Source organism: Magallana gigas, chromosome 2 (genome assembly GCF_963853765.1).
Source record: "Magallana gigas chromosome 2, xbMagGiga1.1, whole genome shotgun sequence".
Taxonomy (NCBI): Eukaryota; Metazoa; Mollusca; class Bivalvia; order Ostreida; family Ostreidae; genus Magallana; species Magallana gigas.
The window spans coordinates 57,044,206-57,071,902 of NC_088854.1; the positions used below are offsets into that span (position 1 = coordinate 57,044,206).

A 27,697-nucleotide genomic window follows, 5' to 3' on the forward strand; every position below is an offset into this window, starting at 1 on the left:
CAGATAGACCGGCAGACAGCCAGATGATCAATTAAAGACAATCAGCGAGGATATTTTGAGGACCTAATAAAGCATGCTTTGACAATGGGATAAGTCTGGGTCTTCCTTTCAGATTGGGATTGTGGGGAGGACTGGAGCAGGGAAGAGTTCTTTACTGGCCGCTTTACTGAGGTTAGCGGAGCCTATAGGAGAGATTTATATTGACGATGTCAATGTGTTGAAGATCGGCCTCCATGAACTCAGGAATAAAATCTCTGTCATTCCACAGGTAGTGTCAACCATACAAGTCACATACTGATGTAAGAAATTGGAACATTTTATACTTGAGTATATTTTATACACAAGTACAATTTGTTATCTTGCAAAATCTCAACAAGTTTCAGTTTAGGTTACGTCCATTATGTTGGCATTGTTTAACACTGGGGTTCATCTAACAGTCAAGTTTTCTTTTTATCAGGTCTGCACATACATGCACTTTTTATATAGATCCCATTCAAATTGGAACTGAATCAATAATTTTTTTGTTTTTTAGGATCCAATTTTATTCAGTGGTACTTTAAGGAAGAATTTGGATCCTTTTGAGGAATACACAGATGACCAGCTATGGATAGCACTAGAACAGGTACTAACATAGCAGTAAGACTGGCCGATGTTTGTTACAATATATTATTGTTGTAATAAGTCTTGAAATTTAATCAGTGTTCACAAATGCATTAAGACTAAGCTACATTGCATTCTATTACAGGTGCAGCTCAAGGTGAAAGTTCAGAGTGAGAGAGAGGGACTGTACATGGAGGTGTCTGACAGCGGACAGAACTTGAGTGTGGGGCAGAGACAGCTGGTGTGTCTGGCCAGGGCCATCCTCCGACAGAACAACATACTGGTGCTGGACGAGGCCACCGCCAATGTGGACCACAGGTAGGTAACGGAGTCTGTGGAGGTCAAAAGTAGGTCACAGTCAGGAAGGGTCAGGTAACAGAATCTGTGGTGGTCACAAAGTGTGAAGGAATCAAAAAAAAGGTTCCATAATATGTTCAGGTCGAATGCAGGTCACAGAATACAACAAGTAGGTCAAAGAATTGCTGGGGATCTTCTTCTAGGTCACAGCATCTTAATGTCAACTAAATCGTAGAGGTCAAGCATGCTGAATTCTAATGTTGTTAACTGTAACAAGTAGGCCTGAGATGACTGAATGTGTAAACATGTAAACACTTAAATGTAGCATGAGGTTATACTCAGTAGCTGAGTTTTACTTTGACAGTACTGACAGGTTGATCCAGGAAACAATTAGAAGTCGGTTCAAGAATTGTACGGTCCTAACAGTTGCCCACAGGATTCATACCATTATGGACTCCAGTAGAGTCATGGTAAGTATCCCTGCCTCATACCTCCACACAATCACATGTATAAAAAAATAAACAACATGGCGAACTGAGCCCTGTAGAGGTGAAAAATAATGAAATTTTCATAGCTTATAGCATATTTTTTTTAATTGATAAAAGATAGCATTACTTATTGACATTATTGTTGAAATGTATATTTACACATATTTTTTAATTTTCAATCCAATCATTCAAAGTTTTGTAAAATTGTATTTTTATTCAATGCCAAAATTATCACATTCAAGTGGTAGTCATATGAAAGGAAACATGTACATGAACTGGTATATAATGAATTCACTATGCTTAGTATTACTAATTCATTTTTTCGGTTATAACGAATGATTGATATAGCCATCCAATAGTCCACATTAACATAGACAATTAAATTACATATAGTTGCATATGTGTTTCTTATTCCAGGTTTTGAATCAGGGAAAACTTGTTGAATTTGATACACCATATCAACTTCTACAGATAGAAGATGGATTCTTCAGAAATCTGGTCCAACAAACTGGTAAAGCCCAGGCAAAGGTTTTACAGACATTAGCCGAGAATTACCACAAATAGAGATCTTGATATATATGTTTTGTTTAGAACTCTTTTAAAGAATGTTATTAAAATCATTAATTCTTTTGTTATCTTTGATTTCCTGTGTGCCTTACAAAGCTGTTCCTCTCCAGATCAACCGAGATAACGACAGAGACAGCCTCTTGTTATAATTCTTTATTTCTGATACTCTTTAATAATAACTGCATATGAGGCGACTATGTACAGGTCCTAGGTCACTCAGCTATAACAAAACAATACATTCTGAACACCAGCCAGCTCTACAAACATCTCCTACACAGAATTATCAAACAACACAAACGTTCTGAACGTGACTCCAAACGTCAGCACAGAGAAAAATGGTCTCCAAAACTCAACTGTTAAAATCCTACATCTTTTTCTTCTAGAAAAACGGGTAATTTATCAATTTTTTAAAAAAGCTCAGTAGAAAAGTACATGGTGTGCATTTCGAGGTCGGAGTTCATTCAACTAACAATAATACTGGTGTTAGAAAAGGTTGGCATTGTTTGTATATAAAACCACAACAACTGAGTGAATTTGACACTTGGTATTCCTGTCTGCATCTTTAGACTCGTTAACATCTAAATTACAATTAACACACTAGTGTAAACAATACATATTACAGTCCATCATAAGATTACATATTACAGTTCATTTTAATATTTGTATTACAGATCAGTGTATAATCCATTGTAGTGTTACAATAATTTACACTCTTGTAATAAATGCAATACAGATGCCTATGATCCAATCATATTTTACATCAATTAACAAAATTGTGATATTTTTAATTCCATAACACCACTTTGATTCAAATTCATGGTAATATTGTAATACACCCCTGTTGTCCATTTTCTATAACATACAACTCCCTGTATTCTACAAGTCTACATGATAAATAGGATATCATTTAATCAACTACAGAATCACAGCAAGTTTGCTACACACGGTGAAATAAATTACAGAACTCTATAAAATGTGACACATCATAGCACTTGTATACATAGAACAATAAATACTCTCCAAATACTCTAGGCCTCTCATAGCACAATCAACAGCAGAAGCAATTTGGCACAAAGACAACCCAAAAATTGATCACTATATTTAATGAAAAAGAGAGTGCTTCAGATATTTAATTCAGAGTCTACAGGTGTGGATACAGGTTTTACAAATCATTGACAAGATAAAAAAAAAAAAGTTATATTTGTATTGTAAAATAATCTCTCATTAAATAATAAATTTTTTTTAGATTCTTAAGGAATTTGATTTCAACCTAGGATTGGGTAAAAAAAGAAAACTCTGTGGAATAAATAAAAGTCTACAACCAATCAAATGTCATTCAATGAACATCACCAGTAGGAATCTGGTCATCCATAACAAGTAATCCCCAAGTCAGGGATTGGTCAAAGTAACAAACATAGCGTTATAACAATAAGTACAACTTGTATCATCTCCAACTCTCACACTCAAAACAAAACCTTCAAGTCTCTTCTGTAAACATATTCCCATTTAATGGTGCATGTAACTCCACACAAAATGATTCAGTGAATTAAATTATGGCTTATTGGATACATGGTATCACTTCCTTCCTGACCCTGCAAACTAAATCAGTAGATGAGTTATCCCAGCATCAGCTTTGTTCCTTACTGTCCTCATTAGCTGTCAAACTCCAACCTTTTCTTGTTCCCACCGCGAGGTTTAATTTTCTCTGATATCTGCCATAAACTTTCTTCACTGAGATAATCATCAAAGTTATTAAAGCAGTTTATCAGTTTCTCATTCCTTTTAATCTGGTAGTTGCTGCAATAAAAATATAAAATCATATTTTAAAGATTTTTGTGTGTTTTAATAGATAAAGATGCAATATTCCCCAAGTATCCTCATGCATGAAAATATATTTTTAATGACAATTTTTGAAGTTATATCAATTACAATTCAAATTTGAGTATCCTTGTGCATGAAAATATCTTTAACGATAATGTTTGATCTTAATTGTTAGATGGACATTGTACCTTAAGTACAAAGAATTTCTTGAAGACTGAATTCTGCATAAATATCCTCATAATTACACTTACCACTTCTTGAATCGCCTCATGTTGTCTAGAATGTTAAACTGCTGCCACCTCTTGGCAAAGTTGATGCTTCCATCGGGCAGTAGGTCCTGGTTGCCAATGTGGATGAAGGTGAGGTCCTGTAGAATCAGACCTCTGTGGGAGAGAGAGAAAAAACAGTTCTACATTCTCCAACCACAATTGGAAATACACATGTATTCTTATAAAGGCTCTGAAAATGAGTAATTCACTTCAGAATTATTAAAAGCTCTGAACAATCTATTACAGTACATACATTAAGATTAGTAGAATCAGGAGAAAAGTCCCATAAAAAAATCAACAAATTTAATAACATGTCCCTGCCTCTTTGCAGGGATTTGAATGCAGCATTCCCTTTATTTAAAAAAAAAAACACAAATAGGAGAGTGACAGCTGCCATGACTTACATGTATGGAATACAGGGGGGCTCAGTCTCAGCAAGAGCCTGGCGGTAAGCTCGGAACGACCCAGAACTGTCAATCAACTGACAGAACTCTTTTAATGCCTGAAAAAGGGCAATATCTCGGTTAGCCTACATCATCAACTTGATACCCATCAAAATAGAAGTTAAGAGTACAGGTATAGGGTCATATCAAAGTACTTTAAAGTACAGCATTGTGATCCCATCAAAGTTGAATTTTAAGGTACAGAAGAAATGTGGTCAAAAAAGTTTGAGATTGAAAAATATGGTCACATGCCTCTAGGTTTTGTCTGGGCCATTCCAGTCGTCTGATCGGAGCCGAATCCACAGCCGACAGGATAGCAAGGTAAGAGTTGAAGTTATTTAACTTCCTTAGATGCTAAAAATAAATAAATAAACTCATCATTCTATACTCTGTGTAGCTATGCTAACAAGGAAAATTTATATCCTTAAGAATGACAAGGAAAAATATGCTTATTTAATGCAATTAAGGACATCAATGGGTTTATACAATTGATAGTAGGATATGACTATTTTGATTTTTTTAAAAAGTAGGAAAATAGAGGTGATACAATGTTGAAATTTTAAACATTATTTCTGACCATACACAATGTATAGGTACCTTCATGATTTTGATGAATTTTAAGAAATATCTCTCTCTGTCTTTGGCTTCATCATGTGTAAGAATTTGAGTCCGGCACCTACAAAAGGCATTACAGAAATGAGAAATAAAACACTAATTATTCCACTACAGCATCTAACACTGATGATGATGTCATAAGACTTCTTACCAGTAAGACATTTTGTTAAAGTGTTCTGTGAACTCGGTCAGATTTGGACTAAGTTCTTCTGACTGCTCCCGTGCCCATAGTGACACCTCATGAATCTGTTGGAGTAAATATAATTAACATTACCTGGTACCGGTAATCTGAGCTAAATCCTTAATCACTTACATTAGACAGAAAATCCATTTATTCAACCCATTTGTTAATTTTTACCTCAATCTTTTGGAAGAGCTCGGCATCCAGAAGTGTCATCTGTTCCGCAATATCGTGTGACTTGTAAAACAGAAAATCTGATGGACTGAAAAACAGAATGAAATATTACAGACCATGAACTCTAACACCCAAGAACATAAACTTATCCATCTTTTTTCCACACTTACGCATTTATTCTAAATTATCATTTACTTTAGGGGTTATAAATATCTTAAAATCTCTTATTCATGGAAACATTTGGATAATGACCATAAAGAAACAGAGTAAGGATAAGAAGAAAACTGTCCCACTTGATTCCATGTGGGAGATCTAGACATACCTTGACTTGAGGGTGATGGAGGAGGTGAAGGTCATAGAGGAGAACTGGTCGGGCGACACCCTCTTACTCTCACACTTCTCAATGACCTTCTTCCTCAGCACCTTGGCCAGCATTAGATCACTCTGACACAACAGTTCAAACACCAGGGTCATCATCTTCTGGGTGGTGGCCTGGTCCATCTCCTTACGACTGTCAAATAGCATAAACTCTATTCAATTAATTCTTACTACAGCTTAAAAATAGCGGACTAATTTTCATGAAATACATTTCATTTCTAGTATTCAGTTCAAGCTGAAAACTTTTCCATACTGGCTGGTCAACACAAGGGGATAGACTTATCCTGATTGCTTTAATCTACATGTATGCTCACTATAGAACAAAATAGTATAACTCAAGCTAATGGCTTAAAAAAATCTGAACAATTTGCCTCCAAATTTCCATACATGTATCTTTTATACACAAGAAAACATATACTTGGGCTGTTTTAAGTACAAAACAGAGGTAGAAACACGTACCTGAGCTCATCAATGACCCGGATAAGCAGGGAGAATGTGTTCCTGGCAACTTTCTTCTTCTTCTCGCTGGCATGGTGGAATTTGTGGAAGCGGTACAGCAGCTTGTCGATGAGTTGGTGCGGTGTGATGAATGTCCGATAGGTGGTAAGGAAGGCCTCCTGGTACATAAACTCTACAGAAAAGGCATGACATCATATCAACTGACATAATGTGTAAGTATCCTACCTGCAGTATAAAACTAATTCAGTACCACTATAAACTGCAGGATGCTATCTGGAGATTTTAAGTTTAACATTTTTTAAGGGTGAAATGAGGTCATGGATTACAATAATATTCTTTAGATCAGTCAAAATATTCAAGCTATGCACCCTTTCATGACATATTACATCTCATTTTTTCATATATTTAAAGCTATCATCTTTTTGAACATAAACAAAGCAGTGAGCATGTTAAAGGAAAATTTCAGTATAGGCTTTGATTCAGTTGATTTGCTTAAAGCTGAAACTTAACATGCTGGTACATGTATTACAAAGGCACAACATTAAGAGGTCAGAGGGTCATGACGATTAATAACAGAGGTCAAGCAGGTCATGGCAAAGCTATCAGTATAGGAGGCACGGTGACCTGGTTACTGGACAGCTACCAAGGGAGCGAACTCTGAGGGAGGGAGGGTGGTGGAGAGAGGAAGCTTTACTATGGTGCTAAGAGAGTCACTGCTGAAATAGGACAAACATGCAAATGATGGAGGATATTATAATCGTCACTGTGAGAGGAGATTGTGACAACACTTATGTAAAGACATACAATATAAAATCTTTTTATCTGAAGTGGTTAATATAGAACTATTATCAGTAAATTACTTTTACTAAAATCTCTAATGAAACTACATTTTGCACATACTTCAGGAATTGAAACTTGACATTCTATATGAATAAGCCATCAATGTACATTTACAACATACAACACACTAGCAAGATTACACACTGTATTTCAAGTCTGTTTGATTTGATAAGACATTCTATGCAACATATTCAAAAGCTTTCTATGTTCAAAGTTTGGCAAACTATTGACAAGAATGACTATTCATGCTTAACAACAGTAAACAACAAAACTTGACAGATTAAGTTACAACTCAGATGACAGGATGCACCGAGTTAATAAGTGTTATGACCCATATCTCACTTAAACCAAAAATATATGATTCTCAATATGCATATATTATCTAAATTATCCCAGTTCATTTTATCCCAAAAAATGTTAATTTCATATACGATATATCAATCATTATCATACATTTGACATTTAGTTAAAAAATAAATGTGAATTAGTTGTCATTTTTAAATATTTAATTTCCCATTTCACCAAAAGTTTTAATATATATTTTAATAATTGTGCAGTTAATTTCATGTGAATTTGTACACTACATGTATAGTTATGTTCTTGTTCTCATCATTTCAGAGAAATGGAATAAAGAAATGATAATTTACATAAAACCAATAAAATGCATCCTTTACAGGCATAAAGAATGGTCAGTATGAACTAACCGACAACAATGGCAAATACAAGAAACTGACCGCTGGAAATCAGAACAATATCAACAGAGGTCAGAAATAGTCACCATGCAAACAATTAAAATTGTACACATGCATCTACTTAAATTTATGGGTATGAAATGGCTTACACTCTAAAGAAGCTTTTGTATGACACCTAAGCAGTCTTTGAAGCTTTGATTTCTAGCCCAGTTGACAAGCTTAGCAGAAGTCTTTGTCCAGTAAGCCATTTCAGGGACCCAGAGAAATAGAACAGTGATGAGTGACACATAGGGATACAATTGTACCAATAAATTTGATTGGTTCACACTGATTATATGTAACTCACCCTCGTCAGTCAAATCTTCCATTGAGCCTTGTTGGGAAATGGCAAAAATACACAATGAAATAAACTAGGACCAGGATAAACATATTGAAGGATGCAGATCTTAACGTATTATACAGACATAATAAAACTGGATCGTTAACATTCTACTTCAAAACAAAGATATAAGCCAAGCAATCTTTTGAAACTTGCTATGCTGGGAAAAAATTTTCTGGAAATATTTGGTAGAATAAAAAAGCACCTAACTACTACCCGCATTGTGAAGTATATGAGAACACACGTGTATAGAACTATCAGAGATTCTAGATTTATCAACCAGCAGGGGTCAGCTATTGTGATCTTTCTCACCTTGTTTGCCGACTGATGTGGCATGAACCACGAGTGCATCCACTGACCCACCGCGAATCTCTGGACCGTCCTCTGTCTACAAACACAACATATACTTCATTAAGATTGGCACAGCTATCAATAATATCTTGTTTTTTCATTCACAATTTTTTACTTGTACTGGTATTTATATACATAAAATTATCTGGGAAATACAAAAAATTAGTGAGCTCTTATTTTTAAAAATATCTCTATCTTTGTATACATATATATACACACTGTGAACCCATAATACATGTATATCTATGAAAAAATTCTGTTTAAAGGTTAAGGCAATTATGTGCCTTCATTTCCAGGCACTAGGTTTGAAGTATCTTATTGCTAATACGTAACATAAAATTCCAAAAGTACTAAGTTTGGTTTATAGCAGGGGATCACAGTATATGTATTCCACTTTTTCACTGTATACCTCTGCCTTTTTGATGAGTTGATCTGATACGTCCACATCATCAAGTGGATTCAGTTCAGCAAAGTCTGAGTCCATATCTTTTGGTATGTCTGCTTTTGGGGATCCTGGTGTCTTTGCTTCTTTTACAACATGGCCTGGGGGAGCAGAGGCTCGCTTCAATTCACTGAAATATCAAATCTCAATGTAGGAAAATCTCAGGCTAAAACATGTTTACGCAATTCATTCTTGCTTAAATTTACCAACAACTTTGACATATTTTAAACATAGTCAATTCAAAACAAAACATCACATTATTCATTTGAAAACTGACTTTTGTTGTCAGATATTATAACAGAATGAAATCATTTTTCAGAGCAATTGGGTTAATTCAAACCCCTGTAGCTATTCAAAAATCTGTATCTTCATATGCATCCCTTCTGTGACTGATTCCAATGCCCCACAACTTAGTACCACTATTAGCTGTATTCAATGAACAATGTACCTTTCCGATGGCTGGGTTGGTCCCTCTACAACACTGGAAGCTTTCTCCCGGGCACACTCCATGGAGGTGTCAGAAAGGGTAGACAAGTTGGACATTTGGCTTGCACGTTTCTCACTGTCCTAAAAAGGTAAATACATACTTGGCATTCAGACCTTTTCAAAAAATTAACTTTTAAATAACTATTAACGTTTACCCTTTACTTCATTAGATTGTAATCTTTAAACATCATAATTTGCATGGGATTTTAACCAATTTCTCAGATTTTCATCATATCTAAATTAACTATACACCATAGGACAATGGACATTCCAGTTTGTCTATTGCTGAAGTGGACTTACCCTGCGTTTGGAAGGCAGCGGTGGGATAGCGGGGCTGGTGGGGGCACTGTTACTGAACGATGAGTCAGAGCTGATATCCGAGATAACACTGAACGTGTTAGAGCGCGGGTACATCTGGTGGTGCAGCTCCATCTGGTGTTGGTGCCACTGAGTCTCATAGAAATTGATGGAGTGCCGGGAATAGCAGTCAGGAACTACCTCAGGCTGGGTGTAGTTTCCGATTGAGTGCATGTAATCTTGTACTGAAAACAAAGTAAACAAAGCCTGTACAGTAAACTGTTTCTCTGTACTAGATGAAAGTAAAAATGATCGAATCTTTTATGATCAATGTTACTAACTGTGCTTTTTCTTGGGTGGGAGGGGTGGGGGTCTGTTTGGAAGGCTCTCTAGGCTGGCACTAGAGAACGTTTCGGAGCTGGAGTACGACTCCTGGGAACTTGTCTGCTGTATGTAAGTACTGGTCTTCTGGAATCCAGACTGTGCACTCCCCGTGGAAGATGTAGAAGTCCTGTGTTCGGAACTAATAACACTACTGGTTTTACGACTGTAAGAACTACTTGTGGTACTATAAGATTGCACACACGTCCCATCCACGTTATCATATTGTGACGGCATTCTGTTGACTTTTTTGTTTGGCAGCGGAGGGGGCTGTAGATTTTCCTCCCCATTACGCCTAGTCATGGAAGCTATGTCAGAGGTTAATTTGTCTATTTCAATCGTTAATTGGTTTATTTGGTCGACAGTCCCTTCGGAATTAGAAATGCTTTTATTCATTCCATGGAAATGCTGTAAGCGTCCCTCTGACATAGTCTTTGTGAAGCTATTGGCCCTGCTTGTCCTGTGAACCTCGACCCCTGGTATATCCTCATCGTCAGCAGAGTGATTTAATCCTGATCCCAGACTGCTGGTCGTAGAGGTAGCCAAAGGGGACATGTAATCGGACGAGTTAAATCCCAAACTCGAGGAAAGTTCACTTGACACATTACTAGGAATAAACACACTGCTATGGGGGGAGTGGTCTGGGGTCATGTGACTGTGTATTAACACACTGTTGTGTGGCGACTGGTTGGGGGAGATGCCGGTTACTATGAGGCTGTTGTGTGGGGAGTGACCGGAGAACACCATGCTGTTGTATGGAGAGTGGCTGGGACTGGACGTCAGACTGGCAGTGGTCACACTGTTCCTGGACGATGGCGTTTGGTACACGTCCGAGGTGCTCCCCAGGCGATGGAGTGAATCGGTCAGGGACTGTCGGTTTTCTTTCTCTGGGATAGGAGGCGGGCCATCAACATCATCTTGTTGTGAATGCTGGGATACTAGTCTGTTCGTAGAAAAGAAAAATTACTTTTTAACTGTTTCAAAATATCATTTTGATGTTTCAAATCAAGGTTCAAAATCTGTGATGTCAAAATATCTAGAGAGTTTAGTAAATAGAATTTCCAATAAAAAAAAATTGACAAGATTTTAAATCCATCTTACCTTCGAATAACTTCTGGGTTTTTTGGCAGTGGTGGTTTTGGAGGAGGAGGTAACTCCCCTAGGTCGGGGGGTTCTCTACGTAGGCTACATATACTGTCCTGGGAGCGCGAGGCGGGGAAGTTGGGGTTATCGTACACCCCTATCTCCCCGGTCTTGTCTAGAATCTCCTTCTCTCTGGGCGTCAATGGAAGATCTGGGAGGGAGGCTCGCTTACTATGTGTAGAAGTAACAACACTCACTTTATACAGTAGATTTATTATGATTCTTCCATACAGAAATATAATTAAATTATGAAAGTTTATCAAAAGTACCGTAATACAGTAATCAAAATTCATCTATTCTTCCATACAGAAATATATCATGTATCTATTAATCATGCTGTTCTTGATTTTTACCATTCTGGGTGGTTCTTGAAGGAATCAGGAGAGAGCTGCTGGGTCACATCAGTCTTCCTGTCCTGTAGTTTGGACACGCCCACCTCTTTTAGTTCCTGTTTAGTAAAATACACAACTCCTTTAGCAAACAATACAAACTTACTAAATTAGAAACATTATGAATTCTTTGTTCAATCAACATGTTACAGCATTTTGAAACAGGTGAGCATTGTTCTAGGACACAAAAAGTAACAAATCCTAAATTTTTAAGATTTTATTCATAAAGAATGATAAATAAAATGAAAAGTTTCAAACTTGAGGAAATATCATCACCTGTACACCAGTAGAGAGAGCCTGAATGACGTCTATGGCAACGGATTTATTCAGCTCCTTCTCGCCGTGTAACAGAATGTCGTCCGCCCACTGGATAAAACACGCCAGGCACTGACACACTTTACTCTGCCGTGACACCAGCACCGAGCTACAGAAGGAAAAAAATCACTGTGTAAAAATCTTACACCTTAATTAAGCTCACGCTAGTCCAATCATTAAAAACTCTATAGGATAATTCGAGTATCATCACTTATTTTCAAGATAAAAAGTATTAGTGTTTTTAAATCGGTGCCGCAATCATTGCCATTTATTGAGAGTTTTAGATTTTAATGGCTGGATACTCTCTTGAGAGCATTGAATTGCTCTACGACATGAAGAGGCGACACGACACTATCGCTAAAAAACCCAGTCATCCATTTATCTCTCGAATTTCTACTACTACGAGTACTGCTGATTCAGCACAGATTTTAATTTCCTTTAATGCAGATTTGAGAAACCCTACCTCCCACCAGATAGAAAGCTGCATTAGGCATCAATCAATGCTAAGAGATATTAGTTGACAAAATTGGTCGTCTCCAAAGGAATAAAATCAATGTACAAGTAATCATGCACTAATTGCTCCACTTAAAATCCAACATTCACTTCCTAAATGAAATAAACCTTGGTCTGGAAAATTAAACATACTCCCAGTACTAGAAGTAAAAAATCTGTTCATCTATATTTTTTTCAGAAATTGCACTAAATATTTGAATTCACCAGAGAACGTATCTAATTCAAGAAAAGATCTGTGCATTAACTGGCACATAGATTTCCTAGTCTGTTAAGAAAACAAACAATGGCCCCTGAGCCATAAAACTACAACTCTCACTTTTGATCCAAGCCTCACTTTAACAATAGGAATATATATTGGAAAAGTGAGACTGAGATTGAAAGTGAGCTTGACTAAGTTTAATGGCTCAAGAGTTTAAAGAGTCCACTATATCTATTCTCTCTTGCCATGAAATTTAATTTACAGGGCTATCACTGTATTCCTAAAGAATCAATATTCCTAATTTGCGTGGATTAAATTCATGTGCCTAAAAATAGTGATACTCAAGTTATACCATGCAATTCTTTCACTAATTTTAATGGTCAAGGCATTTTTTAATTTTTTTTAAATTGCAGACATTTTTGGATGATCAAGAAATCCTCTAACAGGAACAAAATTGGTTTCATGTTCAAATCCCGTAAAACAACTTTATAGCTTTTCCTGGGTGATTTAAGGTGTGTGGTTACCTGTCCTGAGCCATGAAGAAGTTGTTGAGGAGGGTAAAGACGTCCATCACGTTCTCTAGAATCACGGTGGCCGTGCTCGGGATGACCTGTGGCTTCTGGTACTCCACCACCGCCTTGATGTAGGCCAGCGAGCGGAACACCTTCTCCACCTCTGCCTGGAGCTTATCCACATCCTGAAAAACAAACAAAATAGCTTAATATCCACATCATGAAAAACAAACAAAATAGCTTAATATCCACATCATGATAAACAAACAAAATAGCTTAATATCCACATCATGAAAAACAAACAAAATAGCTTAATATCCACAACATGAAAAACAAAACAGCTATATCCACATCCTGAAAGTGTATAGGTCTATCCATTTCCTAAAATTTGAGGTGTTTACAGGCTTATCCACATCCTGAAATATCAACCAATAGCGTACAAACTTATCCATATCCTGAGATATGAGTTTAGCAGTATACAAACTGTTTAAATATTCACATAATGAAAAGTAATGTTAGCAATGTGTTTCTATTAATATAATAATAAAGTAATGATTTTTAAATAAATATCAATATACTGCAGAATACTATCATGAAAATGTCCCTCCCCTACCAATGTTAAATAAGGAACATCTTGAGAAAATACATGAAGTTTTTATGCATGTATGAACTTAAATATTAATATCTAATCCTATACTAGTACATCAAGAAACCACATATATGTCAAAAACCCTCTCTCTTCAGACCATCAAAACATAAGACAACATACAAAGTGGATATATTCATGAAAAAGGATCAATATTTTGGTGAATCAGAAGAAACTATGTAAAATTTTTAACTATTAAATGGCCCAACATCAGACAGACAAATGTACAGACATATACTTGCCCTGTCAGCCATGAGTGGTGTAAGAGAAAGAGAGAGAGGGGGTTGAGTGATAGAGCTGGAATGTAGGACATTGATCAGTAATAACACAAGTTGTATGTACAGTCATTACAGCATTAATCACTGACCGCCCCTGTCACTGGCCCCCTTCACTGGGCTGTCACTGCTTCGTACATCTCACCTGTCCATACACTAATTAACATCTGATCTTGCTGAACTAGTACCATACACAACATAGTATCTTACTGTTCACCATCAGATCTCAGAGTGTTATCTCACTGTATTTAATCATATCTTATATAAAATGTGTGGAGCTCAGTGGTCATAGGCATTAGGCCAGTAACCCACAGTTTGCTGGTTCAAACCCCACTATGGTCACTTGATGTTGTGTGTTGTGCCCTTAGACAAGGCACTTTATAGTCCATCCAGCTGAAATTGGGTACCAGCATAAGCTGAGAGTTAACTAGAAAGAATAACAATGACCAGGCCACGGTCCGTAGGAGATTTACCATTTTAGCAACAGAACATTTAACCTGTTCAAATCTCTTAACCATCATTAATGGCATATTTTGTTGTACAAGTACATATGTTTATGCATGCATTGACATATCATATTTTCCTATACATGTACTTCATTAGATTTTTTGTTAGGCATGTAGCCAAGAACTTCAAGTATCTACACATATTTTACACTGTTTTTGTATTCATTTTCCTATCAGACATTTTGTGCAAACATGTTTCTGTGTGACAACTCTAATTATTTTGTCACCAGCGGAAACATTAAGCTCGTGGAGAATGACACCAAACTTCTGCTTTATAACCACACACTGGGTTTTCCTTCCCTCCACATCCTACTTCCTACATCTAAACAAATAAGAAAAGTTTTCCTTATATTGATTTGTATCTGCCAACTGTGTATATATACTGTATATGTATACTGTCCATACGTCACTGAATTCCCCAGTTCTTACATTAAGTGGACTTTGCCCACAACAGCTATGACCTTAAGATATTGTTGGAATATTTTATACAGTTTCATTCATAGATAAACGACTGGGCCACTTTGGTGGCTGCTAAATTGCATGTTGCACAATAGCTCCATTAAGAACTAATCAATCAATACTGGCCTCAGACTTGTTTCTCAATTGGTCTGGAAGCACTTATATTTACACAGACTTAATCACATTCATATCCACAATAGATCAACTCCATTTAATACTGCCAGGGAAATGATTACGTCCAAAAATAAAATAAAACGATATAAATAGCTAGATGCTGTAATAAACTGTGGGTCCTACTGTAGGAGAGACCAGGGGCACCTGCACACTCAGACGACATGTGCAGTACTACATGTTCACCTGTAATTATGACTCATTCATCACTAATTACACAAAACCTGTCAGGTGATACAGGTAACACATTCAGATTCATACATCAATGCCTGCGCTCCTCTTGAATAATCAAACATTGTGCTGTATTGCTCAGCATTATACTATGATGTAGAGTACATTTAAAAGTAGGCAATCATAGTATTTTGATCCTGAAATAATTTACAGGTACAGGGAGTCTGATGTGCACTTTTATAAAAACCAATCAATCATTATTACCAAATTCTTCTGTTCATTGATTACACTGAAGAAATCAAGAAGTAAATGAAACTGATGAGCTAATATTTAATGTTTGTACAGGTGATTCTGGGGGTAACGAGGGACCATAAATCACACAGGTCAAAAGTTCACTGAGGGAATCTAAGAGCCATCTGGGATCTGTTTCCAGATAGCCTTACACCCAATCTGTGTGATCTCCCTCACACCTTTCCTGACCTGCTCTCATCCAATCACAGAGAGAGAAACAAACAGGGTTCCTTCTGGTCAGTGAGGTGCATTGGTGCCATATGCAATGTCTTAATCAGAGATTGAGTCAAAACAGTGGGTCTTATTAATGAACTGTCTGAGACTGGAGCTAATGATGAGGGCAAAGCCTGACAGGTCATCTTCGTATGTGACCACAGCTGATACTTGGGGGGTCATATTAGGTCTCTCCCTGGTCAACAGAAATACAAGCACCCTCCCAGGTATAAATGTTGATCAAAAATGTGCTACAGGGAACTGCAGCAACAGACAACATTGCAAAAACATGACAGTTTTATCATAACCACTCTACATTTATCATATAGTGTTACGCAGTATGAATTTTTTTTTTAGGAAACATCAATAACTCTAAGGCATATGCAACAGTGAATGATTCCGGGATAATATTGGTTTTGGAAGCCGCTAAAGATATAGAACCAGTGAGTCATGTTCAGACTGTGGTTTCAGGAGAATGAATTTTGAATTGATACCTCTCAATGTGACAAACGTGATGATTCTCAGATAATCGCTGCTGTCCATTATAACTGTTTTATTCCAGCAGATGTTGACCTAATTGACCCCGTACATTAGTAGAAGGGGAAAACCCTTCCTGATTTAAGTGGAGTGATCAATGTACAGATAAATAATCCACTTCGTAGCAGCTTGGAGGGGACAAAGGGTAAATTGGCCATTACTGGCCCTGATTCACCCAAATCTAGATTGCTTAACTGACAATCATACCAACAATCTTAACATGCAGATCCCCTCACACTGTACGAGATGTAAACAAACCATTAACCCCCCCCCCCCCCTCCCTCCCAGAGGTCAAAAACCAGAATATAAACAAGAGCTTCTCTGTGAAGCTTTTTTTTTTTCAGACCTAAATCCAAACATTACTGCGAAGTACCCATATGAAAACTGAAAGGGTTGAGTACAGGATAAAACAAATGACATGATGGATAATGGATAGTGCCATTTTCTGTTTTATGGGACACTTTGCTAAGTGTGATGTAGAGACCATGTCTAGCTCCACCAAATAAACAGGAAAACATTACCGGTCCTAGCATAACACCATGCAACATGGAAGTAGAGGCTTATGTAATTCTGTATGCTATTTATGGGAAATACTTTCTCTGTGAGTAAAATGTGTAGGCACTTAAAGAAAAGTACTTAGTATTTTGCCACAATGAATTCTTTTTATGAAACTGATTTAAACACGGACAATCATGATCTTTCCACAGGTGTCGTGTACATCAATTACCCATAAAACATGACCACTGCCCACTACAATAACAGAAGAGAGCAGAAAACGTTGTGTCAGCCAGTCTATGGATGATATAATGTATCACATTCCTACAGTATGATGATGGAAAGTAACTCAAAACCAAACCTCCACCAGTAACTCACTGCTTCCACACACAATGCATCTGTGTGGTTAATTGAAATGCAGGTACTCATAACAAGCATGTTTAAATTAACCAATTAGTAGCAGGAACCACGCAGAGCTAGGCAGCATAAAAAGGTACATTAAACAATAAGGCTGGAGTCCCCCAGCTGAGTGATGCTCTTAATTAGTGTGGGTTCAATTAAACAGTCAGTCTGTACTGCATCAATAAACCAAGCTATCAGATAATTAGATCACAGTCCTCGTAGATCTCAGAAAGATGACTAATCTACAGGATAACAAAGGAGGAGGACAACGGTCCTGCTGAGGGGTCAATGTCTTCCTCATGGAGAGAGAGAGAGAGAGAGAGAGAGAGAGAGAGAGAGACTGATCTACTTGTTTATCATTTACACTGTACATGAACTTCTTTATAGAGGATATCAGAGATAGAACTGAACTAAGACATGCTCAGATTTACTGCATTCTGCAGCCAATGATTATTTACGATAACCAGCCAGAACATTTACTTCATCATTAATGTACTAACTGCATAGTGGCACTATCTGTCACTATTAATGTGTAATCAATATATTTCTTTTAAGATCAGAAAGCTTTAGATGAAAGGGTAATTCTTTGATCCCTGATGCATGACGAACACCTGTGTAATAAACAAAGCCGATTTACATCACAAGTCTGGTGCAGAAAAGCACACCTTTCTCCTACATCTGACTGATAAGACTGCTTAACATCATAGGGGAAATATTGTTCCCTTGGTTCTTACACAGAAGATTATGATGGAATATATGTTCTTGTAGAACATAGCAAAGTACCCTTCAATGATCTGAGACAATTCATTATTGAAAGGGACCAAGGCCACATGAGCAAGTTTAACTCGCATTTCTGCACATAAACCTCATTATTGGAACTAACACAGATTGGTTAATAAAACTTCCAACTGTTGCATATGTCAAAATTTGTTTGTTGTTGAGAGTCTTGTAGAGATAACTTGGGACATCAAAGCATAGATTGGCAGAGGATATATTGACTAATGCGGGGGCCATGTACTCATGACCACATCTCCATAAAGTACTTGTTACAGACCTAATCCTGGAGATTTTTTCCGCCTCTAGAGGACTGTTGGGATTGATTCTGGACTTCTACCCACAACACTTAGTTTTTTATTGATTTCCGATAAATCTCCAATCCTCAATTTCTTTCACAGACATTGTTACGCACTCTACTCCCTTCCAGCAGTTATAAAGCTTCTCCTTCAGAAGCTCTCCATCAACAAGCATCTCTCTGTTATGTCCATAAATGACCAATCAATCTCTTTACTTCTTCTATATTTGTTGAAGACAAATATGACCAAAAACAGCAAACAACTGACCATTCAAATCGAATGTTTCCCATAACCAGGACAACCTGAGCTTTCTCTGCGTATCTTCCTCTGCGGATATCCTGAAATCTTACAGAAGATAACATTTTCCAGGAGATGTAACAATTGTTAGAATTTTGGCCTCTGGAGTTTGTTGATACATCCTCAGCAGGAGACTCATCTAATCAGCCATAATAACTCATAAACACTCATACCCTTCATTACTTTTTAATATCCTGACAGACAATGAAGCCTGATTTTTTTTATTTTTTCATCATCCTTGGAGGTCGAAGGGAACATTTTCTGTTTTAAACCTCATCAATAAGACAACAAGAAACACAAGGTGCCACTTTTATTTTTTCATCATCCTTGGAGGTCGAAGGGAGCATTTTCTGTTTTAAACCTCATCAATAAGACAAAAAGAAACACAAGGTGCCAATGTCCCTACCTACACCCATTGTGCAATATCTAAATACCAAGTACATGCATTCACCACTATAAAATATCATACTCCTACACTTATGAAGCAATACTACGTCATTCTTCTTTTAAAGTTTTAAAATTTAACTTCAGTGGAGTGAGACCAGACTTTTCATACACGAGTCTGTCACTCCCCTGTATTGTACATTGTCAGTGGCGGATCCAGCGCCGGCGCGCCGGGCGCGCGCCCCCCCGTTTGATTTTTTTTTTTTTTTTTTTTTGTGGATGATTTTTTTCTGATCATATAAAGTCATGCTTTACTTTAATATTAAATTCAATTTGTAAAATGAAAAATACAAAGATTTATAATTTGTAGGCATATTCATGTAGAAGTGTTATTTCATTCGATATAGTTTAGTAATTAAAAAAAAATAGGAACGGCTCAACTTGTGTACGAGTGGACTTCTTGTGTAAGACTCGGTTTATGTAGTACATAATATTCACAGAATAATTACTCTTCTTTTACTTATTCCTGTGTCGAGTGCTACTGTTGAACGAGGAAACTCAGCAATAAAACGTATTAAATCGTCCCAGAGAAGTACTATGGGACAGGACCGGTTAATCGCCCTTACTCTTCTCCAAATTCACAGAGATATTCCCCTAGACTACAAGAAAATTGTCGACATCTTCATTAACAAAAACCCAAGAAGAATGGTGTCTAACAATCCATTTAAATAAAACAGCTATAATTGTGTACGATATTTTGAAGTATTTCTTGTTTTTATTTATTTTAATTATTTACGACCGACAAACTCATTGGTGCAAATTTTCTCCTGGACAATTATGACAAATTACAATATTATTGAGTAAAATTGCAAAAGCCTACAAAATGAACAAAATTTAGTTAAAAGTCTTATCCCAGATACAATGAAATAAATACTTCTTATTTGTAAGAGCTCAATTGAAACTTTCTGCAGCTTTTGTTACTTCAAAATTAAATGTCTCATAACATTTTGATAACATTTCTAGTGACTAAAATGACGGGAAAATAAGTAAAAATTGGCCCTCCAGATAATGTCATGTTGTAAATTTTGAATTTACCGGGTGGCAGTAAATACAAAATTTACAACATGACAATTGTCATGTTGTAAATTTTGTATTTACCGGCAATTGTCATGTTGTAAATTTTGTATTTACTGCCACTCGGTAAATTCAAAATTTACAACATGACAATAACATGATTTTGCCTTTCAAAATATCTAGATTTCAGGAGCTTCCGGGGGCTTCGCCCCCTGGACCCCCAGACCCCCGGCCTTTAACTGCGCCCCCCCGTTTTCAAATTCCTGGATCCGCCACTGATTGTTGTGATCAGCTCAGCTTCAAAAGCTGCCTCAATCCAGACAAGTGGATGATGAATTCAGCTCTGAAGACATAGATCTTCCATGAATCATGCCTCCTGTTGTATTAAGAAAACAACTGATCAAAAAAGCCAGGTTGCCAATTTAATAAATGTAATTTAAAGGTTCAGATCCCAGGGAAACATGATCAAGGTTGGTACACTTTATCAGACTGGGGGTAAGACGCTTCCCGATTCGACAGCTGTTGAGTCGAATTACCAATGCATACAACTACAGAAAACAATAAGAAACTTGGCCTTTGATCATAGCAATAATATCACATCTAGGAAACGGAACTAGATTATACTCTGCTAAAAATACCAATATTTAGATCAAATATTTCCTTAAATGTACTCAAATAACCAGAAGTTTTGACATATAAGATCCTGTTTATTGATATTTATAACATCTTAGATTCTCACCAGGCCTACTGCCTTTATAAATCTCCAGAGCTACTGATTGTATTAATAAGCCAATGCGATAGCTGTGAAAAGCTAGTGATCTACAGGGGATAGTGACATTATATAGGCTTTACCTGTACTGGAGCTTCCGCCTTGAGCTTCTTCTTCTTCCCCAGAGTACTGCTTTTTCCCATCATTAAACTTGTTCTGGCTGTTCAACCACTGTTTACTACCATTATGTATTAAGGTAAAAAGCCCATATCCATTAAGATGAACATAAGTGCTTCTCTTTTACTCAAGTATACAAAACCAATATTGCACCAAACACCTTATTCTCCCAGGAATCATATAAAGCCACTACCACTAAAGCTGAGGTTGATGTACAGAACTCAGAATTAACGGCTAACTTTCCAGTTCACAAGTCAATCACAGTTTTTCACAGGTCAGAGAGACTGTGTGTAATAAAGATAAAAAAGGTTAACCCACAGCCTTCTTCTCCCCAACATGTGTGATTCACTCAATATTATTCAGTCAATCACCTGACTGAGTGGGATGCTGCGCTCAACTTCCTCTGGATCCAATACATATATATAGATAGGGACGATCAGACAGACAGAATCTCACTTAGCCAAGAATCCTCAACACAGATAAAAAACAAAATGTCTGCTGCTGCCTCATCTGCTGTTGCTTCCTCTTTGTACCCTTATTGTATCACCTCAGGGGAACCTTACCCCCCTAAAAAACCGGCACCAAGTGTCACAGCCAGATCAATAGGGAATTCATGCTGATGTTAATGAGGCAAACTGGTCCGTTTACAAATGTAGCAAATTAATCGCTGCTATTGATGGAAATCCAATACCAATGATTTTTTTTATGTGCACACACAAAAAACTGGTGTCACTTAACCTTGGACAAAGAGGGATATAATTCTGCACTTTGCATGTCAAGTAGTGTGTTCTTATCACAGGAAGAGGGAAATCAAGCAAGATTTCTTCAAATAATAAACATAGCAAATTATCCAACAAAACTATGCTGATAGTTTTCAAAATACTACAGGGGTTTTTTTCTATATAAATGCAATTGTGATGAAAAAAAGGCTGATCATTATCCTATGTTGATGAATAAGCTGTTGTTTGCAGCAGAGATCTATGGCCGATTTACATGTTGGTTTTTACACTTGGTGAAGTGCAACAGGAAATGATGAAAACAGCTCTTTCTAAAACAACAAACCATGCACACACTCTTTCTTTTTCTGTGTGAAGATTTTTTTTTCTCATCTTAACATAACTTTGATATTTCAAAAGAGGAAATTAAAGTCAATATGAAGTTATAAGTCAATATCTTTTAAATGCAAGTAAAAAAGATATGCTTGAATGCCCTTACATGGTTTCACACAACTAATGCCTGTATGGTTATAAAATTCTAAAAATCTTACAACCACTTCTTGTCTAATGCTTCTGTAATGTTATTCTAGAGAAGATAAAATTACAAAGTGAACGTACATATGAGTTCTTTATAATAATTATAAACATTTCACATACAAAGCTTGTTCCAATTGGTCTGTTCATAATTTCAACCATCACCTCTCCAGAGCTTGTTCCAAAGTGTTCTGTGTAATAATTCTAACCATCACATAACCAGTGAATTTTTAAAACTTCCAATGTGTTCTGTATAATAACCATAACCAGGACTTGTTCCAATGTGTTCTATATAATAATTCTAAACATCAAACAACCAGAGTTTGTTCCAATGTGTTCAGTATAATAATTCAAATCACCACACAATCAGAGCTTGTTCCAATCTGTTCTGAATAATAGTTCTAACCACCACATAACCAGAGCTTGTTCCAATATGTTCTGTATAATAATTCTAAACATCACATAACCAGAGATTGTTCCAATGTGTTCTGTGTAATAACTCTAAACATCAAACAACCAGGACTTGTTCCAATATGTTCTATATGATAATTCTAATCATGAAACAACCAGAGTTTGTTCAAATGTGTTCTGTGTAATAATTCTAAACATCACACAACAGATGAATGTTCCAATGTGTTCTGTATAATAATTCTAAACACCAAACAACCAGAGTTTGTTCAAATGTGTTCTGTGTAATAATTCAAATCACCACTTAACCAGAGCTTGTTTCAATATGTTCTGTGTAATAATTCTAAACACCACTTAACCAGAGCTTGTTCCAATGTGTTCTGTGTAATAATTCTAACCGTCACAAAACAAGTGCTTCATGTGCTTATTCAAATTGGTTCAAATTGGTTCTGTGTGGAAAATCATTAAAACCACTGCTTGTTCCAATTGTTTCTGTACGGTTTTTGTATTAATTACACAGACAGTTATTGTTCCAATGTGTTCTGTAAGATTATTCCACAAAGTTCAGAGCAATTGTGAATTTAGATTTTGAATGTACCGAAAATTGTAGTTTAAGATTTGAAGTTAATTAGGTCAGATTACTTTCCATATTATTGATCAGTCTGTCTCTTTTTTTCTTTCTTCATTCTAAATCTAGGAGCAATTTTTTTTTCTTGTGTTTTTTGGTATTCTTTTTTTGGTATTTGAAAAAGTTCTATGCAATGATCTTTATTATATAATTGCATATATACAAGGGTGACGTATGACCTAATCCCTTCTATTGTACAATGTTTAATAGCATTGTCATGTACCATATGGTGAGCCAATAAAATTATTTTGAAAAAAAAAAATGTTTGTTCCTATCCATTCTTTAAGATCATTGTAAAAATCCCACAAACAGTCGCTTGTTCAATATCATTTACTGGCAGTGATTGTTCAATTGGTTTGCAATTGTGGCCAAAGATAAATGAAATAGTACTACATGTATTTGAATGCTTAAAATTAAATAAATATTAATAAAGTAAAAAAGAAATTTATTATAGTAAAAATAATAATACATATGTTAGCTAATTGTAAAGTCCCCATACATTAAAAAGTGCAATACATTAAGTTCCAAGGAAGCAGAAAATTTCTTAATATTAGTTTGCAGTGCAGACTCAAAGGGAATAGATTATGTCACTTAGGCAGTAATTTAAAGAAGAAATACAAAGAAAAAGTAAATAAGAAAAATACAGCATTTTGGAAACAAGCTATAAAGCAACATGAATTGCCCAAAGTTAAAATCATTTTGTTACTCACTTTGTTTTTACTTTTGAGGGGGTCTTGTTCTTTTCTCTGAAATACAATTACTCATAACATTTACAAACAGAAAACCATGCATATATACTGTGTAAAAATCATTGAAAATATAACTCCCCTACAAAAATTAAACCAATACATAAACATAAAATATACCCAGTAACTTAACTGAATACAAATTACAAGATTTGTACTAACAGAATTCAGCACCTCTCAATGCACGGAAGCTTATGTCGTTAGTTTGGCTACAAAATCATTCATTTTCTAAGGAACACAAAGACTGCTACCAGTGAAGAGAACTATGTGACATGCATAGGTTGACAAGACAGCGTACTGTGAATCTGCAGAGACCTGTACTTCACAGGATTGTTAGGTAATTGTCAGCTCTGTTATGTTGTGACCATAATTACACTATAACCACAAATTGTAAACTCAGACAATGGAAAATCTAAATCTGGTCTGTTCTAATGTTTGAAATCACGTAGGTATGAAATCACATAAAAGTGTTATGTTGCTCTAGCAATGCTTAATTCTATACATGTATCTGAAATACAGCAGATAGACAGGACATCTATATCAATTTTTACTTAAAGTGATTAGAGCTGTATTTTTAATAGCAATAATTTGTTGTTCAAACATGATATCATAATAATACTGTATGAAATAAATATCACATGCCAATAATTTCATTCTATTTGATAATACACGTAATGTAATTTTTGCTTCGATCAGAGCCTCTTAATCATTTTTCGAACACAATTTGGTTGGCTGAAGTTTGTATCTGTCATTGAAACAATTTACAACGAAATTTCAAATATAGAAATTGCAGCTCAAATTGCTCTGAGCTTTGAAATTGTTCACAATGAAATGTTAATTATGATCAATGTTCTCATTTCTTATGTTCAGCTTCTTCTTTTAATATACATCAGTACCAGGATATTTTTTTACAAATGACAAATGCATATTACAATGTTTGAAACATGATCTTTCTGAAGATTTTTATTAGGCAAAAAAGCAAAAAAAATTTTTTTACAGAAATAACTTTGACTTTTATGCATATCTGTCACAGACTAGTTTAGACTATTTCTTAACACTGTTTATAGAACAGCATTTAACTGATTCAAATTGCAAAACTTTCTAGGGATCTTTACAGTACAGTGCACCAAACATTTCTACTTCATTATCACTTATATGACAGATTTATCTTCTAAAGTCTGAAAACAATGTTTGAGGTACACAAAGGACCTGTATTGAAATAGACCTCATCTATTGACTGTCACTTTGGCTCTAACCCCTGTACGACCCCCTTCTCTCTACTAGGGATACCTACTTTGTCTGTGAGGGCGGGGTTCTCTAGCGGCGTCTCTGTCGGCAGGGAGTAGGACTTGCTGTGTCGATGCTTCGCCTCAACGATGGCTGACTCGTGGGTGGATGCTGAAGAGCGGCGACGAAGTAATCCTTTCACATCATCCCTGAAGGACTTTGCCTTCTTCAGCATCTTCGCCCCAGGACTTTTCTCTACAATATAACAACACAATGATCACTGTCCGATAGTTTTAGAATGCATCAACTCTTCTACAAGTCGCTGGAAGCAGTATTTCTGAGAAACACAGGGTAGCTTCCAAAGAGCATCATGAATTATGGATAGAGTACAGTGGCCGCTTGGTGAGAAGGTACGAAATACATTGAGCATCTGGGGTATGCATCAGAACAATAAACTACGGTTAATAAAATCTCAAATCCATCGCTGTATCAATGCTTGGCCAGAACAGAAAGTAATGCTATCAGTAGATTCTGATAACCTAATCACCACTTATATTTTACTGAGAAGGTAAAACCTTTATTAACATGGGGCCCTGGAGATGTTCATGATTATCTCACCATCTTCATCAAAATATACATTTTGTACTAATAATAGCTCGATTTTAAACTTTACTTTTTTAAGATACTTTTTCATCTAAAATTTTTAACCTTTAAGAAGCTGCTGATGAGAAAAAGTGCAAGAGAAATTAAATCTAATACAATTTAATACGATACCATCGAACATTTGCAGGTCTTATCCACTGCAAATATTATCTACCTTCCATCACTTCATCCTTTCATCTTTATCTTTTTTTATATGCAGGGACCATCTCAAAACCTATGCAGCCCTCTAGCTTCCTAACCCCAGGGAAAGGAGAGTACAGTTGGGTGTAAACCCGTCATAATTCATCACCTAGTGGTGAGCGACCTGGCCTAGGTGTAGGAGTAGTATTGCTTACATCTTGTGGATAAAAAATTAAACTTGTGTGTCATTTAAATATTTCACAACCACGCATAACACGACAGGAATGCCTGCCTATAAAAGGACATTACAGCAAATGTCACAGGGAAACCGTTTAGAGTTCCCAGGTAAACGCCTGTCACACAGTACACAAACATAAACTGCTTTTGTCCTACATTGGTTAATTTGTAAGTGTGAACATGATCATTCGCTCACTTCCTCTTTAGCAGGGACCAATCTATCTATAGGAAATAAACATGCACATTAATATATAAACACATAACTTCCTGATAAATATAAACAACAAGGGCTTGCTAAAAACATCCTTATTTGATACTTTAAAAGCCAGGTTTGGTGTATTGGGAGCAAGCAAGAACATCTGCTAAAACAAAACAAGATGTGTTCATTTTAGAGAACAGAGCTGTGAGCTTTCCGACTTTTATTATAAGGTCTGGTAAAATGTACAGAGATTTTTGTTTATCTCCCAACATTCTTTAGTAGGATCCCCAGAAGCTGCCTCCCGTATCCTAATGATGTTAAAAGCAACTGTAGATAACTAGAAACCATCCCTGCCGAAATATCTTAACTCGCTATAATTAGACACAACATGGAGTTTTCTTGGTCTTAGTGAAGTTTTTTATTCCCTCGTTTGATGTCTGTGATAGTTTGTCTGTGTGTCGTGATGTGACAACCAATCAAAGGCTGTGAAATACAACCTCAACACACGGAGCATGCCCCTTCACTAAAAGTTGGTCGTAGTTGTCTGAGAATTCATAGAAAATTCCGCGATCTGCAACGAGCACTACAATCGGCAATAAGCATTACAGCGAAGTGAGACAAGAATTGTACAATAGGATATAAATGCCATCTGTAAACAATAATCTTGCACCTAAATCTCCTGTCTGAGCTGCTGTAAAAATGATTACATGTCTTCCATCTGTCTGTGTGCATCACCAAAAGAGAGCATGTAAAACCCCCCATGTTCTTCTCTTCATTTTCAGCAAGAAATAAATGAGAGGTCAAGGTCAGTAAAGAGGGTAATAACTAGGTCATTGCTAATTACACTGGTCAATGAACTGTATAGAATAGATCAAACAGGGATGGTGAAAGTCACAAATATCTTACATTGTAAACTCTGAAAATGATATCCCCTAGTATAGTAATTAACTGTGTCCAGATAAGGCCTCACAAAAATTAGAGTCATCCTTCCTTCGTATCTAGATCAACAGATATTGGTTGGAGTTTCACTTATAATTCCTGATATGAAATGTAATGAACTAAAGCCCTGTCTTGGAAATAAGGATTACATCACATCCCATAAGCCACA

The 27,697-nt window shown here is 36.3% G+C and overlaps 2 protein-coding genes across 12 annotated transcripts in view; one reads left to right on the forward strand and one right to left on the reverse strand.

The window, feature by feature from the left end:
- The window catches only part of LOC136273171 (ATP-binding cassette sub-family C member 4-like), a 44,278-nt gene extending 42,273 nt beyond the window's left edge, over positions 1 to 2,005 (forward strand). For both annotated transcript variants that reach the window (XM_066077380.1, XM_066077381.1), the window contains 5 exons: positions 113 to 268; positions 533 to 622; positions 746 to 918; positions 1,262 to 1,367; positions 1,803 to 2,005. In XM_066077380.1, the coding sequence (XP_065933452.1) occupies positions 113 to 268; positions 533 to 622; positions 746 to 918; positions 1,262 to 1,367; positions 1,803 to 1,949 (672 nt within the window). In that variant the 3' untranslated portion in view covers positions 1,950 to 2,005. The remainder of the gene's footprint in view (positions 1 to 112; positions 269 to 532; positions 623 to 745; positions 919 to 1,261; positions 1,368 to 1,802) is intronic.
- Positions 2,006 to 2,090: 85 nt separating this feature from the next.
- LOC105337544 (rap guanine nucleotide exchange factor 1) overlaps positions 2,091 to 27,697 on the reverse strand; it is a 35,300-nt gene continuing 9,693 nt past the window's right edge. For 4 of the 10 annotated variants that reach the window (XM_011442290.4, XM_034444632.2, XM_011442286.4 and 1 more), the window contains 21 exons: positions 25,438 to 25,625; positions 24,108 to 24,143; positions 13,244 to 13,416; positions 11,969 to 12,116; positions 11,657 to 11,751; positions 11,262 to 11,474; positions 10,121 to 11,103; positions 9,783 to 10,024; positions 9,445 to 9,563; positions 8,964 to 9,126; positions 8,516 to 8,591; positions 8,171 to 8,197; positions 6,293 to 6,464; positions 5,778 to 5,966; positions 5,459 to 5,543; positions 5,252 to 5,346; positions 5,083 to 5,161; positions 4,738 to 4,839; positions 4,447 to 4,544; positions 4,025 to 4,156; positions 2,091 to 3,749 (listed from right to left, as the gene is read on the reverse strand). In XM_011442290.4, the coding sequence (XP_011440592.3) occupies positions 3,605 to 3,749; positions 4,025 to 4,156; positions 4,447 to 4,544; positions 4,738 to 4,839; positions 5,083 to 5,161; positions 5,252 to 5,346; positions 5,459 to 5,543; positions 5,778 to 5,966; positions 6,293 to 6,464; positions 8,171 to 8,197; positions 8,516 to 8,591; positions 8,964 to 9,126; positions 9,445 to 9,563; positions 9,783 to 10,024; positions 10,121 to 11,103; positions 11,262 to 11,474; positions 11,657 to 11,751; positions 11,969 to 12,116; positions 13,244 to 13,416; positions 24,108 to 24,143; positions 25,438 to 25,625 (3,560 nt within the window). In that variant the 3' untranslated portion in view covers positions 2,091 to 3,604. The other 6 variants (XM_011442292.4, XM_011442291.4, XM_066077387.1 and 3 more) reach the window with 6 other exon arrangements.